Genomic DNA, 21,226 nt, shown 5'->3' on the forward strand with positions numbered 1-21,226 from the left:
ATTTAAATCCATGTAATAAAGTACTCAGAACACTATGCATTGACAAATTTCCTATACAGTCATACATTAAAGCTCCCATTTTACATATAAAAAAAGGTTCTCAGAACCATTGACAATTGCATACCTTTCTATACACACCTTACACTGCACTTGTCCACTATAATATGGTAAAAACTAGATGGTGGCATGTCTATGGAAGCATGCTAAACTGAATAAAGAGATTAAATAAGTCAAGCTATGCAATACATTTATCATGATAAAAGCAATCCAGAAAGGACTGTTGTAAACTTTTGGAGCAGCATTGCTGAAATAAATGCCTTCACTTCTTCGTTAGTCAAGCAGAAATGAAATGTGAGCAAAGCAATAATGAACTATTAAATTAAATGTAAGATGATCTTTTATATTCAAAATCTTTGGCCATTTTTTAGATGACCTCATCCAGTATTAATTTGGCATATTCATAAACCCGAGGACAAAATGTAATTAGGGATATACAATTAAGATAATGAAAAGCAAGAAACCTTATATAAACCAAAATAGAAATTTCTTGCAAGATGGTTGAAAAAGCAATTTGCATTTAAGTCCCGTAACAGAAAGGAATTAAAAAAAAAAAAAAAAAAAAGGTGAAAGCTATAATTTGTAAACTATTACAATACTCTTGGATTTTTCTTTTTTAAAAGACTCCAATCAATCTAAGTCTAAACAAACAAAACTGTCCTTTTGCACTTGTTATACATATAAGCTTTTGTGCTTAATCCAGTTTAAGCAGCTAAACCTTGACATGTCTCTCAGCCCCCAGGCAAAGAATTACAGTATCTGAAAGATTCCTCTGCACTTCGCTCTGATTTGAATTTACATCAAGGGTGATTAAGTCCACTCTGGGGTCTCAATCTAACTTTGGTTACTCCATCAAATCATTTATGAGTTCACACAAATTGTGACCTTCAGCTGCACTTCCCAGCTTTCTTGTGAAAGCAGAAAATCCATCTGTGATATTAAACTTAAAACAGAGAAACGAAAAACAAATGTAGAGAATTAGCACCTCCAACTTTCCGCCTTCCCTGACCCAAAAATATGTAGCCATGAAATTGTGTGAGAACATTCAAAATATCGAGAAATCAATGCTAGCCACAAGGTGGCGACAAACACAATGGATGATTGCACAGTTTCTAGGAAATTAAATGAAACACTACCTTTCCTGTAGTTCCCGCATCCGTTCTTCCTTTTCCAGGACTTCATTTTTCATGGCTTTAATTGTTGTGGACTGTTTTGCCATTTCAACAGTCATATTCTAAATTGAGGATAAGGAAAAATTAACTATACAGCTCTGGAAGTCAGTTTTATCTATCTGGGAGGTCCTCAAAGTATAACATGCTGCCTGCCTTCCAGTACAAGAGGGTTTAAATATACAATCACTTCATAAAGCATTACTGCAAACACACGGAAACAGGGGATAACATTACAAACAATAACAAACCTGCACATATCCAGCGTCCGTTTAAACTGAAGGCAGAAACATGCTCCCAGTCAAAATATAGGGCTGCAATCTTAATAAATTAAACTTTTTGCCTATTATACAGTCTGGCAATGGACATTTAAACTGTTACAGCATTAGGTGTATATTAGGTTATGTGCAGATATGAGAGATCATTATATATCCTATTTAAAATTAGGATTTATGTCAATCAAACAGCAAATTATATATAACAAAAAGTGGACATGTATGTATGTTTTTGTATATATATATATATATATATATATATATATTCACTATATATATATATATATATATATATATATATACACACACACACACACACACACACACACACACACACACATTCTTTATATACCTGCAAGGTAAGTAATGCCATGCATCAAAAGTGTTTACTACATTTATACAAAGGAAAAATTTGCTTATCCTTAGTGTACATCGTAATATTTGTGTCTTATGGAGTACCTGTGATTAACAAAAATATATTTTAAAACAAACACCACAAACAATAACAGAAACAGGGGTCCACTAATGTAGTAAACCTGTCATTAGAAATACAGGGGCTGCCATTGCTGTGCTTACTTTAAAAATACTAGTTCATAACATGTGGCAGTCACTAACAGTCTTTACAATTTGTGACTTAACTGGCACACAATATGCAGACCAATACAGTCAGAAGTCCAATATGAATATTTGAGCTAGTGACTCAAAGGGAAGCAACAGGTTCAGTACTTTCTAATGAAGGTATTAGTAAAAACAGCTTCCATGTTTTTGGATTCTTGCAGGCTGGCTAAACGGGCAAGTACAGTACTTTACTTCTGTTCTTACTTTAGCCTTCTATAAGATGTTCAAGTATGTGCAAAAATTGTGTCTCACTTACTATATCAACTTTGGGATACTGAGTGTAAAATTTGTATGCAATTATAACTATTTCTAAGGTGGACAATACATGGCCTAAAGTAAGAAAAACAAAACTGCATGTAATGAATGTAGCATTAGCGATGGCACTAGTGATTCTTACTAAAAATAAAGTAACTCCTATCAGTAAAAATCAAAAACACTGTTTAAAGACAAATAATAAATTGTTACAGTTTTCATGAAACATTCCGTGACTTTTTTTTTTGTTTATAGACAGCTCTAGTGCAGTGGTGGCCAACCGATAAAAATTTGGTGGTCCGCGGCTCTGGCCTGTGCACTCCCGAGCAGGGTCAGGAGATGGACCCGGCTGGGGAGACGCACCGGACAGAGCAGCGGACCATATTCCCCGTACAGATCGCTGGCTCAGGAAAGTAGGCAGGATATGTCTCTGCACACAACCTGCCCACTTTCCCATCAAAGGCTCCGATCTGCGATGGGAGAGTGGGCGGGGTTCTAGCATCATGACGTCCCTACGAGGGAGGTTTCTCCCTCTGGAGCTGGCATTTTTAGTGGTCCGCGGGACCGAAAAGGTTGGCGACCACTGCTCTAGTGGCAAAACATACACACCAGTTATTATACTGAAAGTTGAAATGCTACTTGACGGGGTTGGTTTTGATATTCCTCTTTTGCTTACAGGTATCTTCCCCACCAATACTTTGTGATGGACAGTGAAGGAAGTAGCAACATATCTCTCATTTTGCTCTCACCATCTATTACCAAATCACTAAATTACTAAATTAGGATATTTTCAGTTCTAGTAAAACTATGCTATTTTACATTTCACCAGAGCTATAGTTGGAGTGGCAGACAACCAGGCTTTTTCGCTTGGTTTGGAAAAGAAGAAACCAAAGCACTGTATGCCAATTCTATACACCTATCCAAAATCATCTATTATCGCATCAAGAGTGGTACAGAACCCCTCGTTAGACATCCAGCAGGGTGTGGGAAAAACGTTTGTAATCAGTGCGGCACCATGTACCACTGCATGAGAAATTTGTGGTTGGCTTCAATGACTGATCTATTAACACTGCAATGAGCAACAGTGTCCCAAAATCCAGTGAGACCAACCCTCTAGGTACAAAGATGCACCAAGGTCCTCCACCCAGCAGTGCACATAAGATAGGGGAGACAGTGTTTTTTTCTCTAAAAGGGAATAATAAATCATATATACCATTCCCTTAATAAATAGAGCATGAAAGCCTATCTGCTCAAATGGAGAGAGCTTACCCAGGGGATGTGTGAGACAAATGTGCACCAACACAAAATGTTTTATTTGTAAGTAGCAGAAAATTTCAGATGGATGGGTATCACAGACTTCCTGAAGATGTGCAAACAATAATACTCCAACCTATATAAGCAATGGGAAACCTACAACCAAAACCCAACTGGGTTAGTAAAACCAGGGGAAAAAGGGGGATCACCAACTATGCTGGATAGGGGAGTATGCAGTGACATTAGCCGACCTGAAAATTTTACTGATTCCCATATACAGAGAGAGTTACCCAGAGTAGGGTTAGAAATAGGAGACCCAGGTTTAGGAGGAATCCACAGGAGTGTTGCAATGGATACTGGATCCACCTAGACCCATAATGGGGGTCCAATTTAAACATGGCAAAGTAATCATTAGCAATGTGCAAGACTGACAAGCCTCCCCTGTGCTTCATTGGAACAAGACGCTGAAAGATTCTAGGTCTTCTGGACCCTCATATAAAATGTAAAACTTGCCCTCTAATTTACAAGTTACATGTGAGATCAAGAAGATTGGTAGAACCCTGAAAGGGTTAAGTAATTTAGGCAACCAAGTATAAAAAATATGGAACCTGTTACAAATTGAAAGAGGTCACAAAAGTAGCACATTAAAATGGGATGCTGGGTTGAGTATAGAGTGTCATACTAATGTGTTTATGCACAAATAGCATAGACTATGACATTCCCATTGAAAAGGAAGCTTGAATTTGCAACACAAAAGTAAGGAATAAAGATGTTAAAGCAGACCTATCATCACATTTTGTACTTTAAATAAAAGGCTAAATAACCTAGCCTAGATAACCTAGAAAGGCTAGATAACCTAGCCTATTAGACATTTTTTTTTTTCATTTTCCATTTGTGAGCAGGCAAAGATTATTATGATATACTACCACTAGTATTCTATGTTACGGTATTTGTGCATTGCTTAACTCACAGCTTCTATGGCCAGAACAAATAGGTGTGGTGATAGCAGGCAACCTTGACAAGTGCCCCTTTCTATGGGTAAATATTCTGAGCGATGCCCCATGTACTGAATAAAGGCCTCAGGAGAAGTATATAGGGAGGCCACTCAAGTTCAGAAGTGAGGTCCAAAGCACCAAATGTACAGAAAAGGAAGATAAAGACATACAACAGAATAAAATTCTTTCTTAAGTCAAGGATCAACAGAAAGGCTGGGTGGTTGCTACATATGGCTAGATGCATTAAATGGAGAATACAGCATATATTGTCCACCATCTGTCATTTTGGCATAATGCCTACTAGTTCTGGGGCCTCCAATTTAGAGCTTTCCTTTAAATGAAAATTTTCCTTTCACACCAGTGTGCTTAACAGTACTTTGTTTTGTTGCACAATTTCTATTCACATATGTAAAAGTGCATGTAAAGTTTGCAAAAGAGCATGCACAAATGGGCCTTTACTGGATCCCAGATGCCTAAACAGATTGAGCGCAAATAGTTCTTCATATGTTCAGCTGGCCAAGTTCTGACAGCAGTGAACCCGAATGAGTTGGTGATTTCTCTGCTAATGCATTTACAGGTGCCAGCCAATAGGAGCATGCCCACTGTTTGTCTTGAAAACCTGCTGAAAGCTAATGTTTACAACCAGTTTATATAAACCGGCCCCCACAAAAATTAAACCAAAACCCATGAGACACCTATTCCTATTTCAAATGTGATAAAACAATTTTACATTGTGAAATAATTGCAAAAGCCAGGTTTTGCCAGAAAACAAAATATAGGTCTTGGTGAAGCAATTTATTAAGACTAGCATTATTGAAGGAGTGACAGGATGCAAAAGAAAACTTACTATGAAATTACATTGCCAAGAATTGTATAAACTGCTAGAAATTCTTCTTTCACTCTTAACAAAAGTGATCATTAAACGTGGGTAATGTACTGGTGACTTGCCCTGTGGTTAATGTGTCCCTGCTCTGTGTTAACACTCCAGTCAACTGGTCCACCATTAATGGACAAGAAACCACCATGTTAAGAGTCAAAACTATGAATTTTTATTCTCCCATTTCTTTGTGGATAGAAGGATCCTATCTCAGTTTTTACTATCACACTGTTGGCAAGAATACAGCATATGTTTCCCTCTTCAATATTCATATTGTATAGGAGGTATACGGTAGCTTAATATTGATATACTTTGTAAGTATGAAGCTATTTCTATTAAAGTATAAAATGTACAGAAGATACTTTCAGAGATTACTATGGATATGGTATGAAAACCTAAACATTTATTTGCTATTGTCTGTTAATGCAGTTAATAATACTTTTGTGTAATGTGTAATTATCTTTCCTCGTTATTTGTGTATTATATTATGATCTAGTAAAGCTAAGCCTTTTAATAATTTTGCATTTTATAAAAAATATTTTCTAATAAGGATTTTATTTCCAAAACTTTGCACTGTGCCTTTTAAAACATCTATGATAATTACATGAATAAATGATCTGTAGCAGTCTGACATGCAGTCAACTACACTGCTGGGGCAATTTGGCACAATTCAGAAAAAGACGTAAAAAGACAGGGTATGCTTTAATAATAACGAGAACAGATGTTTAAAGGGACAAAAGTAACAGAGATCATGTGTGTTGGAACAATCAATGAGCCAACTTGAGATCAAAACTAGACATGAAAGAATCTAAAACCTGAAAGCTTTAGCAGTAAGAAAAGAAGGGAAAAAAAATACTAGATCAAAACTTCACCCTTACTAATGACCCAACCACATGTATGAGCCGCTGTCCAATTTTTCCATTCACATACACGTTCTTTTCTATTGTTGTCAGCTGTTCTGCGAAGCCTTTAGTCCTGGTTAACAGACTCAGAGAACAACTCCTTTAGAAACTGCAGGACTTGAGATCATAGTTTGGATAGTAGCCTGTTCAATGTAAGTACTGAAAACCTATACACCCTTCCCTTCTGAGCCTTATGTCCTGGCTTTGCTACCATGATCTCTAGCTCTCTGATCATGAACTGCTTCGTAATAGGCAAGAGTTCAATTCTACTTTAAAAATGTGGTGCCCCTGACTTTTTTCTCTGCACTTAATCTACAATGCATCATTTTCCTTTAACAAATAAGTTCTCTCCAACACTGAAGAAGCTGCCTATATCTAATGTGTTCATAGCCAAGGGGAGAATGCTGTGCAACCACTTTGAGCACTCTGGCCCTCAAGCCTGTTTATATATAAATATTGTTCAGAAGTCTAAAAAGAAAGTCCTGTAACACTGGCAACCCTCAAAGTATTCAACCCTACAAAAAAAAAAAACAGAAGGATTCTAATGTGCAAAACTTCTCAGGTAGTTTTATAGATGATGAAATAAATTATTTAATTTTCTGTTTTTTGGGAACCTGTGCCTGGAAAGCATGATACAGTTACTGCACCTCAACACACAGGCTAGGACCTACAAGTCACACATTTATTTGATTATGTCATACAGTTGGACATTTCAGAGTTTGCAAAGCCTGGTATAAAAATAGTTTCCTCAGTAACTCAATGCCTGTTTTTACCTTTAGTTTGCTCTGGAGCTGCTTCACTTCCACATCTGTGCTTTTAGATGGTGTTAATTGAGTCAATGTAGGTTGATCCAAGGTCACGGGGCTCACCATTTCCAGTGATCTTTTGGCTTGGGCCAGCTGCTCAGTCATCTGGTCCATGTTTCTCTCTAAATTTTCTTTTTCATGCTTATATTCAGTAAGGTCTGAAGACAACTTCTAATGGTGAAAAAAACAACAACAACATTATTAAAGTTGCTCTAAAAAGTAAAGCATCACAGCATCAACTAATATGTAACAGCATATTAAAAGATATTCAGTAAGGTCTGAAGGCAACTTTAATGGTGAAAAAAGCAACAAGAACATTATTAAAGTTGCTCTAAAAAGTAAAGCATCACAGCATCATGGTGCAGAAAAAAAAGAGTCTGGCAAACGATAATTTTGTAGTTTTGATAGCACTATCCAACAGAAAGAATGTCAAGCTATAATTCACAAGGTCTCTTTACAAGGCATCAAAAATGAGGCATGCCTAAGTAGATAATTCAATGATTAACTATATATAATATTATAATTTTGAGTAATCATTGGTAAATGAAAGTATATGCTTGGTATTCTATTACCCTCACTTACTGCTAGTGTGACAATCCAAAATTACATAGCAACAAATTATGGCATACCCACATTGCTACTGATGGATTCTCCATAGTATGTAGTAAATAAACAGAGGAATCCATATGCCTGAGAGTGACATTATTATTAGGTATGGTAAGTGCAGCCGAGCTTTAATTTACCATGGATGAATTTAGAAATCAGATTTACATGTTCATGCATGTGTGTATTTATATACATATAGATCTGCAAAGAGAATTTGCAGAAAACAGAGCATCTCTAATATTCAACATAAGATCATTTGGATTGTATTACATTTGGATAGAGCAGAGATGTGTTGAAATAAAACAAAGGGACCACCCTCTTACATACCCACTATGTTATTTAATTAATTCTAAAAACATGTATCTGTATTTGTTACAAAATAAAATAATCCTGTTGTCATAAAAATATTAAAGCCAACATATGTGCACAAAAGCAAATGCTACAAGGCAGTAGCACATACTTCCAGGTTTACACCATCCCAGAGTTCCCACAAACCCCTGTACAGCTATACACGGATCTAATTCCCAAAAGTTAAAGGACGTTCAGACCCTTGCAAAAAATTCCACTATGTAACGTCAAGGTTTTAGGAACTTTAGTGTCAGCCCAAATTTGGAGTAGGTGGTCAGAGTCATCTGTAAGATTTTATATGATAAAAAAAAGCTACAGCACTGAGATGTGGCTGCAGAAAATATTTGTAGGGAAAGTAATGAAAAAGTCAGAGATCTGCATTTAAGACTAGGCCAAGTAAGTTATTTATCATGCTAGTATCTTCCACAAACAGAACTGCTTTATGGTGGGTTGAGCCATCAAACTACCAGAATGCCTTACTAGTTACAGTTCAGGATTATTATTCTTTTTAGTGAATTAAAAATATACTTTAGACTATATACCAGCAGCTAATAGAAACACTTGCTAAAATCTATTATAAATAAATATTGTATGAAAACTATTTTGTAGGTCTTTTGGAGGGTAAATAAATTGGAGCAGCTGTTGTAATATTTTGTTGGATGATCTTAGGTTGTGCTTTGTGTTTCATCTCCTTTGTACACATCATGGCCAGTGAACCTAACTCTACATAACCTTGACTGGGGATTGATGTATGTAAAAGGTAAAAGCCAAGCTGGAAAGGGATATAATAACAGATGCTTGTTGTTTATCTCCACTGAGTAGGACTTACCAACTTCAACAGCAGCCAAACTACTTCAGTTCCATTTGCACAAATGCTGTGTTTAGAGACCACTTTATTAGAAATATAATTAAAATAGCTGCAAACTGCTAATTACTGTCAACTCCTGCCCAATCTACATAAAAAAGGCTATGTCACCACACAGTTTTTAAGCAAACTAGATTCAGCATTCAAAAGTTTTTAAAAGCACGAGGTGGGGGGAAAAAAAGTGAAATTGCACTGGTGAGAAGCAAATTTCATAAAGATTATGTGCACATTTAAAACACGGTAGTTTAAATACATCCAGCCAAATCAAAAAAAGACTTCTAAAAGCTGTATCAAATTTCTTACCAACGTAATTAGAATTTTTTGGTTTTCTAAAAACAGGCGGCTTACTTTTGAGTGACATTGGACTGTTCTTTTTTTCTCCAGGGTTCCCTGTAATGTTTTGGGGGTACTGCAGGGCCAGCCATAGCTGAACTTCAGTACTACCTTACATATTGCACAGTTGTAGAGACTGCTCCCCAGTATTAAATTTTGCTTGTGATCATTATACTGCACAGTCACATAGTTACAGCATACATTAGAGGTTGCATTTCGAACAGCTGGTGGTGGTGCGCCATGGACACTGGCATTGGGCTACACACATTCTGGTCCTGCCCAGCTCTGAAAGTTTTATTTAACACTGCAATGATAAAGACAGAATGGGAGCACAGAGCCCTCTGTGATACCTACGTCATGCATGGACATTTTCATACATTGAGGGAGGAAAAATGCAGATTGCATGCGCAGTGAGATCAGCACTTCTTTCTCCCTTTTACAATAGGCTGTCACCCAATTGGATGACGTGGCCAGAAGAAAGAAGACAGATGGAGGTGGTGCCCCTGCGCTTCTTCTGCGCCAGGTTGAAGACGGATAGCAAGACAGTGCGGGACCCAATCGAGGTTATTTTTGGCAGGATTGAGGGATGTGAGGAATTACAGGAAAGTTTTTTATTTTCAGTTTAGTTCCACTAAGCATTTGGTCAATGCAGCTGGATCTTGCACACCAGAAACAACCAGCTGCTCCTACTATAAGGATGTGGCTCCATTAAGGTTTTAAAATAAAAGAAACCAGAGAAAGGTTCTCAGCTATCTGGTTCTACCAGTTACAGTTTTAGAACTCTCTTGAATATAGGTGCCACCTGGACCCTGCTCATACCTCACAGGTTTGGTCATCAAAAACTTACCTTGTATATCTATTGTATACATATTATGCAATGTTCTTAACAGCTTTTTATGCATGATGTATGGTTCAGCTTTTTTCTCCCCTCATCTGTTATCTAAGTTTCTGTTACCTTATTTCTTGGCCAATGGAAATCTGGTATCATTATATCCCTTCCTCAAATGTGTGGTAAATATGTATTTTCTGTTTTTTTTTTAAATTTAAATTTGTTCTAAGATACACTTTACGTCAATCAGTATATACAGCTAAGTGAAAAAGTAAATGTATACCATGAATTTGTTGACTTTTTCAATATATTTAAACAAAAACAATGAAAAACATTTGTTCTTTATTGACACTGACTGAAGATAAAGGTGATATATTGGAATAAATATGCAAGAGAAAAGCCCAGAGGAAATGCTTTTTATTCATACAGTCAACAAATGTGAAACAAGTTAACAACAATGTGAACAGGTATATTTGTGTACTGTGGAAAAGTACAGCCTTGGCTTTAAGTAGGTGATACTGCTGTCTAAAGCACTTTGAAGGCACTTTGAATCATTTGATCATTTGATTTTGATTCTTCCGAGAACTTTTTCATCAGTTGAAAGAGGTTGTGGATTTACATACATGTAAGTTTTAAATTTTCCGGCAGCACATCATTGAGATTCACATTAGGACTTTAAACAGACTAGTCCCATAACCCTTCATCCCTATATTTTGAGCTTTTCCAAAAGTTATAGGATTTTTTTCCCCACAGTTACATTTTTGGGGTTTCTAGACACTCCGTGTAGCATAAAATGGTAAGCACTGGATGATTTTTGCTGGGTCAGCCTGCCTTGGACAAATGTGGGGCGCTCGAATACTAAAGCACTTACAGTGAAAACAAAATTGACTTCAAATAATTTGGCAATCCTAAATACCCTTACCAAACTCAATGGTATCCATACCATTAAAAAGGGCCATGAAGAGCTTGCTTGATGTTGATATGAGAGCACAAAACCGGGCAATAGCGATGTAAAGACAAAAACCAAGGTTTAAAAAAAGGCAGTTTTTACCTGCATAAGGTCTTAATCATTGGACTCTAATCTGAAACACCTTATTTTATTTTTATAAATTCAAGGGGAGGTAAATGATGCGGGGAAACATACTTATTTCATGTAAAAAATATGCATTTTGGTATGCATTTAGAACATGTGACAGTTTAAACCAAGTCAAAGTATATCGCCTTTACCTTTAGGAAAATTTTAGGAGGGAGAGGAAGAGACAGAAAAAATAATGAAAAACAGTAAAATAAAATGATAACTAATATTAAACACTATATGAAAAATACGGAGTACTTTAAAATTGTAAACGTGGAACATTTACATTCATGTATATACTATGAATATAGATATACTAAAAATACTTTTTTAGTGTAATGCATGTATAAGTTTACAAGTCCTTAACAGGACAAATCATTGACAAATTGGCAATTGTTAAAATGCAGTCAGAGTTCTATTATTCATTCACTGCCAGGCTTGCCTACAGATTGAAGGACTTCTCCCAATCACTCATGTAAAAGCTGCTCTCTGTCAAACAAACTTATTGCAATCCTGAAGTCTCTTCTGCCAAAATGTTAAGCAATTGACAGTATTATAAAAGAGTTCCAACCAAAGAGATAACTACTTATTAGATTTGAGTACCCTGTGGAGACCATTGAGAACCTTCTGACTAATTGGACATTGGTAGATTAATTCGCTTTTTACTCTTAACAGCGGTATTTTAACACCCTTTGCACTCTGTCAGCATAGTATATGAATGACACAATAATACTAAGCATGCATACTAAGGAGAAATAAAAAAGTTAAATTAGAATTTCATGTCATACATAAGTGTCAGGCCAAGAACAATTTTTAACCACAGACATTGAACATTTATCTTAAACAATCTGATGTTGACACCTTATTGATGTGAAGCTTCCTAATTATAGCTAATTGCGTATCAAATATATGTTTTAATATCTGAATTGCAGACGTTTAATAGAGATGAGCATATCTTTGGAGTCTCTTGCTTGAGACCGACATGACAAATGAGTCGGACAGCACTATTATGAGGTCACCTTGAAAATTGGTTGCAATTAGTAAAAACACTGAAATGTCCAAAAATCTGACAAAACTAGGCTGCCACTGGGCACTTCGATTTCCTCAGTTGAAGTACAAAAGTTTAATACTTTTACACCTTGAAGCATAGAGCCTACAAAATACTGTATGGTTAAAGCTAAAAAATGGAAAAATACCAGCACACACATTGCTTAGTGTCCCACACCCAAATATTTCACTGTACTGCAAATACAGAACACAGTTAATGTTTTTACAAAATTAAAAAAAGAAATTATGGCAGTGTTCTAGAAGTAAACTATTGCAGAAAGAAATGTCATTATTATAGTTAATATTATATACTTCATTATAGTAATAAAAACCTACAATAAAAAAAATTTCCTTAACTGTTTTTGCCAGCTTTGGGGATACCTTGTATGTTTTCATGTTCCCCAACGGAAACACAGACAGCAATAAAAAAACCTTAAACAGGTTATAACCTTGCTCACTCTAAACTGTAATAAACATTTTTCTTGAAGTTAGACTTTAAAGCCCGTTTCCAGACAAAATGTTTGTGTGTGTCCCTGTGTTTATGTGTATATACATATATACACCTGCACCTACCCACCTTCAGACTGAAACAGTTTATGGTTTATTTAACCGATCAAAAGGGAGCAAAAGAGATAAACTTTTGTTAGGGTACACAAGTACATTTCTATACTTTACAAAAGTTTGTTATTACTCTTGCCAGGTATTTATGCATAAATGTTCAATTTAAAAACTCTTCTGCTTTTAAAAAAAAGTATGAAGTCTATATAGCTTCAGAATAAATTGATATTAATTTTCTTTTCTTTTTTTTTTTTTGAAAGTCAAATGCTACACTTCTTAAAAAGAAAGAAAGAACGAAAGCACAGAATATCAATTTGTTACTTAGAACTTAGAACTTAAGTGTTAAAGCGAGCACCCAAAATTGCCCCTCAGAAGCAATACAGTCAGGTTATGGATGCGGTTTGAAAGTCCTGACATAGCATGACAGTCTGAGTGCTTATAATGCTTTTCTCTCAGGATCTAGCAAAATACATTGACATTCCATTAACAAATAACCTTGTCTTGGCAAGATGATAGGATGCAGGATTAGGGCAGTCACGTCCTTCTCCATGTGGATACAGCGCACACAACCTGTTTTGTGCACAGTTTACCTTGTGAACATGATCCGAGTGACATTTCACAAATTCCTGGATAAATGTTGCTACACTCTGCCAGCAGAGACAGGCTATGTCATGCACAGATCAATAATAGCACTGTGTTTCATCAGCCTCAATATACAAGGAATGTATAGTCTGGCAAAAGCCACGGCCCTAGAGAATTAGACATATATAAATAAAATGACCTATAAAATATGTCTACTACACATAGCAGCCCAGGTAAGTCACATAGTCAAGATACATATGATATTTTTTTCTTTCAGAAAATAAATGAAATTAAACTTTTTTTTTAAGTAACAACAAAACATATCCACAATTGAATGTATTAAAAAAAGGCATATATTAATCATCAGCGAGCTTGACAGATAGGCAGAGATCACATGCTATGAAGTAATATTAAATATTGTGATCTAACAAACACAATATTGTGATCTATCAAACACAATTCAAATCAAATTATAAGTCATCAAAGCCATGGATATAATACATTTGTGAACCCTACTATTTATTTATTTGTGTAACCTTCTTTTATGGCTATACCCACAACCAACAATCTTTGCAGGTGCTTCACAGGTCAAATTCTTTACTTCATACACAATTGTTTTTAAGGTAGAACAACTAGCAGATCTACTTCATTCTGCTAGTAAATAAGGCCCAGGCTGAAGATATGGGGCCTAAACATTTAGAGACAGCCCCTCATCAGCTTGGAACACAACCATACCTTTGTCATTCAAAAAAACAAAAAAAGAAACAGAGCTAATCTATTGAGACCGGTCTGGGCCTATGATCTAATGGGATGCTGAAAGGCCCAGGGATTATTCTGAAGACAAGCACATGTTTTATTGCAGCATTTTGTGGTCATTGGAAGTACTTACATTCCAAGATGCTGCAATGAAACACTGCTACCTCAGACATGTTTTGGAATAGGTAAAATATTTGTTAAGTTTTTTAATTTTTTTTTTTTTTTGAAAATCAATTCGGGAAGTTGCTTCAAATTTCCCCAGGTATTTATTTTTTCTTGTGTCTTGACCATGACAGTCACATAGTTACAGTGTCCTTCTAGGGCAGAGGTCAGCAAACTTTTTTGGCCACTAGGCTATTTCAGTGGTAGGCAGGAGCACACTAGGCTGGACTCTCTCTTGAGTCCTGCCCCAATGGCTCTGTCCCCCACCAGGAACACCCCCTGAAGGGAAATCCCCCTCCTCCGCAATGCATACGTAGGAGAGGGAACGTTCCCTATGTTCCCCAGCTGCGGTAAATAAGGAAAGGGAGCCACAACACGGAGGATTAAGAGCCGCATGCGGCTCCGGAGCTCCGGTAGTTTGTTCCGGCTCCGTCGCGGGTTTTCAGCCGGGATTAGGCTGGATCGGCAAGGGGTGGGGTTAGGCCGGAAAAACCTACCAGCTAGGCCGTATCTGGTCTAAAGGCCAGAGTTTGCCGACCTCTGTTCTAGGGTTTCAGATCACAAACATCCTGATGCAGACTTCTTACGCTATTGCAAAAATCAATGTAGTTTTCAGATAACTTTTGTATACCATATTTTTATTTTGGTAAAAGTAAAAAAAAATTTAAGTTTAAAAAAAAATCAGTTCAGAAAAAAATGGCACAAACCAACTAATTGGTGCATTCCAGAGAGGGGGTAAAACAATTTTTTTAATATGATTAGACCACTTCTGTATCTGAAGAAGTGTGTCAGAAGCATTCTTTAGATGTTCTTAGAAATACTGTCTAAAGCATTGAGGCTACTGAAATAAATATGTTTTGATCCTATTTAAATTCAGACTTTTGCATTTTAAATCTTCTGGCTCTTCTCAAAGTCATACGGTTCAAGATTTCTGAGTAGACCAATTACACCAACCAAAACCTAGACAAAATGTGGCTGGCAGAGTTAAGTAAGAGATTAGAAAGTAAAGAAAGAAAGAAAGAAAGGAGAATGAACTGATTGAGTAGTCGGATCTGAATTCCTACACTTTACCAAAAGTATCATTAGATTGATTTGCAGAAATTCCTTAAAATGTTTTCTTTCCTTAAGTCAGTTAACTATTACCCGTAGCTACAGGCTTGTTAGATGGCAATCATTATTTTTTCGACAACCAGGATTTACCTGAAAAGTCTGAAAACTTAGTGCAGGCAATTGCTCTATTTTTGCTCCTGGTGGGGTTAGGTGCTGGATGCACAAAACATATGGAATAGAGAATAAAGCTTTTATCAATGCATACACCTTAATTTAAAAAAGTATAAAATATACTCACAACAGTCATATTGAACATAGTAAAATAAATCTATATTTATGTAGATAACCCCAGCTCAGCAAAACAAGATGGGTACTAAGAAACACACACACACACACACACACACCCTAAGAACCCTAAAAGGCAAATAATTAAGCTTTGTAATCTGAAAATGAATAAAGAATTACTGTTTTCCCTATGATAATTACACCTAATAAGCTAATCTTTTTCACTGGGTAACAAAATACTAAATTTGCTGTTAACATTTCAGCACTAACTGGTAACAATCAACTTTTGCCTTCGTCTTTATTATACAACACACAAATTATTTTCACTTAGCTAAACTAAGCCAAGTATTGGGATCTCTCAGGTGCCTAAATTTCAGTAGCTTATAGTGATTAAACAGAACATCAACAGTCATTGGCATTTTTGCTGTCTCAGCCTAAAAGTACACATACCATGAAGGATAGCAGTATTCTCCCCAGATTTTTTTTTTTTTACGCTGGGTGGGAAGAAGCTGTAGGCAGGTGGTGACTCTTGCATTGTAGCCCAACTTTTCAGTAACCTCCCAAAAAAAGCCAATTGGTAACAGAAAAGTGGTGCACCTGACTAAAAAGGGACTGGTGAGAACATGTAAATGAGTGTTTTATCTCTAAACTTGTTCTAAGTAAGCGACTCAGTAAAGTCCAAGCATCAGTATGCTGGGACAATACCCCTTTAAAAGTAGTTCCTAATGGAAGCCTATACAATTCTTTTGGGGTTGGTGTATTTTATTTTTTTTTATACCAGAATAAACTAGACTATGAGCAAGAGAAAGATCTTTTGTCCAATAATATTTTTTTCACCTGCTACTTAGCACTCCAAGTGTCACGACTCCACAGGGCCAAGTGGTGGACCCACTGTGTCACCAACCCAGTGGGTGGAGACATGGACAGGGTGCAGGGTCCAAGCAGTAGCTTGGCCTTCTCCAGAGCCTCTAGAGGTGAGGATGTTGTGCAGCTAGCTACTGCCAGGTTGCCGACAACGTGCCCAGCAAGGCAGGTGACTGCTGACTAGCAGGAACCAAAAGGCAGGGCCAGGGAGAAATCCAAAAGCGTATTTACACAAGCCAAAGGTCAGGGCAGGCAGCAATCAAGAGTAGTGAGAAAACAAGCCAAAGGTCAGTACAAAGATAATACAGGAATTACATGCAGGAACTGAAGCAGTAGAAACCTGGGAGTAGAACCGCAAGGAACTCGTTGTCCAGGCAACTTCCTGTTGCCAGGTCACTTCCTTAAGAAGGGGATGTCATGTGACTAGCGTAGGTCCTGTGAGCCACAGACTCTAACCCCACCAGCAGGTGGAGTGCTGGTGCTGAGATAGCCCCAGGTGTTGTTCACATGCCTGCCAGCAGAGGGAGTGCCTCTGCGGAATACCCTAATCCTCTGAGGCAAAAAAGAAGCTGACTGAGAATCACATGACCTGGACCAGGAAGTGTGCCGAGAGTTGGATCCAGAAGCAGAGATGGGGCTGGCAGCAGGGGACTGTAAGTTGGGTGACACTGAAGGGGTCAGATCCCCTGATCATGCATGGATCTGTGACACCATGGATCCCAATATCTGTTCACTCGGCCAAAGGTCCCCAACATACCTGCTTGATCTTAGGCATGTAAGATGCACAAACTTTTATTTTTGCATTTTCAGACTGGGCTTTTGGATGGGGATTTTATCAAGAAAGGCTACCTGTTTTCTAGCTTTATGTGGACAGTGATATGTAAAATGGAAACACAAGTGCAATTCCTATCATGACAAATAAATCTCAACACAACCAAAATAGTAGAACCGAAGGGTATTAGGTAACAGATGTCCATCCGTGAGGTTGAATAAACTGCTAAATCTGCCTCAAAACTTATGCAATATTTATAAATCTCTCATCTACATGTGATTTTACCCACTGGGACTTTTAGTGGATTAAAAAGTACGGACTGCGAAAACATCTGTCTCTGTCTGTAGTATTCCAGTTTCTGCCAACAAAATTATCTTGTGGGGATCATTGAGAGATTTGGATACGAAGGAAGCGTATGCTGTTACAAATTAGCAAGTGTGCCATAGACCATGGAAAGGTCTATTCCCTCTGGCACAGTAAAATATGTTTCAATAAGTTCCATTCTATACAAGTACCATTTTATATATTCAAAAATACATATAACAAAAGAAAATAAACAACTCTTATAGGCTAAAGGAAATTTAGTAAGAACCACATTAGAACAGAAATTAATTTTTAATGTGTATTGCATTTATGTCCCTGCAGTAATAAAAAATAGCATGACGTGTAGATGATACATGTTCAATGGTTTGCTACTATTAAAGGTTTAGGTAACTAATGGTGCATATCTTGGGCCTTGTGCTGTTTTCAGTACAGGGCTCCAAACTTCAGGAATACTGCTAAAATGTCTCAGTGAACCTTAAATGCAACAGATGAAATCTGTCAACAAGCAAGGCCTTAAAGTAAAACTAAACACATAAACCAAAATGTGTATTTCCAAAATCAGCCGAGGCAGTACTAAACTGTTTAGATAATAAAAGTCTATAAAACAAGACAAAAGTCCATTTTAAAATTTCCAAAAACACCCTGCCACCGCCATTGATGTTTACATTACATTAAAATATGACTAAGCTGGTTATTGGGCTTTTTAACTTAATGCCCTCTCCGCTACTAATATTTCGTGTCATACTCGTGTCACTGCAATAACAATGTCATGACACCAGACCAGTCTCTATTTCAAGTAGTAATACTTTAGTTTCTAGTACAATATATGGCAGGTCTATTTACAAAAAGACATGAAGATGCACATAAATGAGCGAACTAAATAGGTTAAAAATCACACTGAAAAAATTGTTTACATAGTGTAAAATTATAAATGGTGAATACAAATTAAAAATAAACAAAAAGTGTACAGGAAGCAACATGGTGTGAAACTGAAATTTGCAAAACATTATTGACTAGTTGCACTTCCTTGGTAGTCAGTGGGTCTGATTTATTAAAGTTTTCCAAGACTGGAAAACATTGACTATCATGAGTAAACCAGCAAACCTGAAAGGGATTTGGTCAAGGACTGAAAACATTTGCCAAATAATAGTACATGATTTTGAGAAAACCATTCCAGGTTTGCTGGAACACCTAGGCTCACCCATGATAGTCTATCTTCTCTAGCTTTGGAGGGCTTTAACAAATCAGGCCCAATGTTTAGGAATCCTTTTTTTAGAGCAAGCTGTCACCAACACTCGTGCCAATAGATTTTCATCAAGCAGTTTTATTGTGGTTTGCTAAATAAACCTAGACATTTGGAAGGTAGAGAGAACCCAGGAGCTCATCCAAATCCCCCCGATGGGCACCCCCTACTGTAGGTAACAAAAGCCTGTTTGTTAACAAACAAAGCTAATTCTTATATGTACTATCCCATAGAAACAACCAGAAGTGTGGATTAGGGGATTAGGAGAAAATTATACAGACACACAGACTAAGAAAAAACTATTGATAATTATTAATAATAATATTAATAATAATAATAATAATAATATGAACTATTGATAATATTTCCAGAACAGCTTGTGGACATTTTCACACAGTAAATCTATATGTCTGCGTCAAATAAAATAAATTGAGAACATTACCATTAAAAAACTGTTAAAACAAAGTGTAAAACCTTTCACCTAATACTGACTTCCTGCTGGCTTACTGTATGCTGATTACGCATAAATTGTGAGATATGGCATTTAAGTGACTAATTGGTAAGGCCTAAAGTTGCTGGTAAAATTGTAGACTCAGCTTAGCATTGATAAACAGAACAGCTGCCCACTAGAATATTCTTGCCTTGGGAGGAAATCTATCCAGCAGTGAAAACATGCCTGTGACCAGGTTAGAACAGGTAGTAGGAAGAAAACAAATGCTCAAAGTATATCATTTGAAAAAAATATAGATTAGTGCCTTTTTTCATTCCATGTACTACAGAAAAAGCAAATAACACAGATATGACATGGGAAATGAAAAATGAAATGAATATATTAATATTGATGGGTTTGGTCTTATTAGAGAACTGCCATCATTTCCCTAATCGTCGGGTTACATGCAAAGCAAAAAAGATTCTTTACCTTTGTCATCTGCTTGCTGATTTGAAGTCTTTGGTTTGCCATCTGTAATTCAGCTGCTTGTTTTATTTTTTCTGCATTCAACTTGCTAACAGAGGCCATGGCAGCCTGTTTCCCTTTCTGTAATACAGATACCTGGTGTTGTAAGGATGCAACTCTTTCCAGTAATGATGCTGATGCAGTACAGGGGTATCTTTTCTTTTTAAGGTCTTTTCGTACTAAAAATAGGACATTTGAAAATTGGTTATTTTATTGCAGTCATTATTTTATTGCAATAAACAAAACAAAAAAAGGCTTTTGCTAGTAACTAAGTAACTTTTGCATCCATTTACATCTGAGACACCTGCAAATTACAGCATTACAGCACACTTGGATAAACTTCTGTTTAGGCTTACACACTGGACAAGTTCTTTCTTATGCTCAATCACTATTAAGGCTCTGCTGAAGAAAAAGGTAAACCTGCAAATAAAAGAACATTTTTTTTTCTGTAACACTTTAGTAGAAAATGACATACCTTTTTTTGCACACATGGTACATTTCACTCTTAATTGACATCTTTTTAAATGGCCTGCTTTTCTTAAATTTCTTTCACAACATCCATTCTGTGGAAAATTTGGATAAAATATGTAACACTTTACTATTTTAATACATTTTACATCCAGGAGTTAGACAGCTAGCATTTTTATTAGTATAAATACATTTTGACATTATTCTCCACAATCTCTTCCTCATAAAATTTTTAAAATAAATCCTATTAAAGGACATGTCTACAAAGGATTTACAGAGACAGATATTTCTGTCCTTTTTCTCTTCCTTACTGACTTTCCTGACTATATTATTGACCTTATGATATTACAACTTTCTAAACTACTATCCTGGCACATACAAAGGACCTCTGAATTTCCTTTTTGACATACTTGTTCTGGGTGAGTGACTTCACCCTAATAAAGCTAGACAGAACCACAAAAGTAGTGCTTTCTGTCATTAATTTTGAAAATAAAGGTAATCCTTTTTTTAATTGTGCTGCTAAAAATCCAACAAATTGTTTCCCTGTATATTACAACACAGAACATCTGCAGTATGAAAACAATCATAACATCTGCAGTATGAAAACAATCAGAGAATTAAAATTTCACACTTTGTCAGAAACAGTTGCTATTGACCATGATGGCTGAATTAGTTGCGGAATGCAGCTATGAGTCTAAGAGAAGGGTATTAGCTGCCAAATGAACAGCAGGCATCATTAGATACATTACTGGAGTGTGAGCTAAGGAGGAAAATACTCAAAAGGTGTAAAAGATGCACCCTAAGTACTTGACTCATTTAAGTTGTGTCTACTTTGTGCTCCCTCCCAGGAGCAAATCATTATTCCTCAATGACCAATATCTTGACAGCCTGAGCAGGTT

General features: G+C 36.5%; 1 protein-coding gene across 3 annotated transcripts in view; it reads right to left on the reverse strand.

Moving 5' to 3' along the window:
- CNTLN (centlein) overlaps positions 1–21,226 on the reverse strand; it is a 155,907-nt gene that overhangs the window by 35,049 nt on the left and 99,632 nt on the right. For all 3 annotated transcript variants that reach the window (XM_072404404.1, XM_072404403.1, XM_072404405.1), the window contains exons 18-21: positions 20,335–20,422; positions 19,824–20,038; positions 7,173–7,376; positions 1,194–1,291 (exon numbers count right to left, since the gene is read on the reverse strand). In XM_072404404.1, coding sequence (XP_072260505.1) covers positions 1,194–1,291; positions 7,173–7,376; positions 19,824–20,038; positions 20,335–20,422 — 605 coding nt within the window. The remainder of the gene's footprint in view (positions 1–1,193; positions 1,292–7,172; positions 7,377–19,823; positions 20,039–20,334; positions 20,423–21,226) is intronic.

The sequence above is a fragment of the Pyxicephalus adspersus genome, chromosome 3 (genome assembly GCF_032062135.1).
Source record: "Pyxicephalus adspersus chromosome 3, UCB_Pads_2.0, whole genome shotgun sequence".
NCBI classification, from domain to species: Eukaryota; Metazoa; Chordata; class Amphibia; order Anura; family Pyxicephalidae; genus Pyxicephalus; species Pyxicephalus adspersus.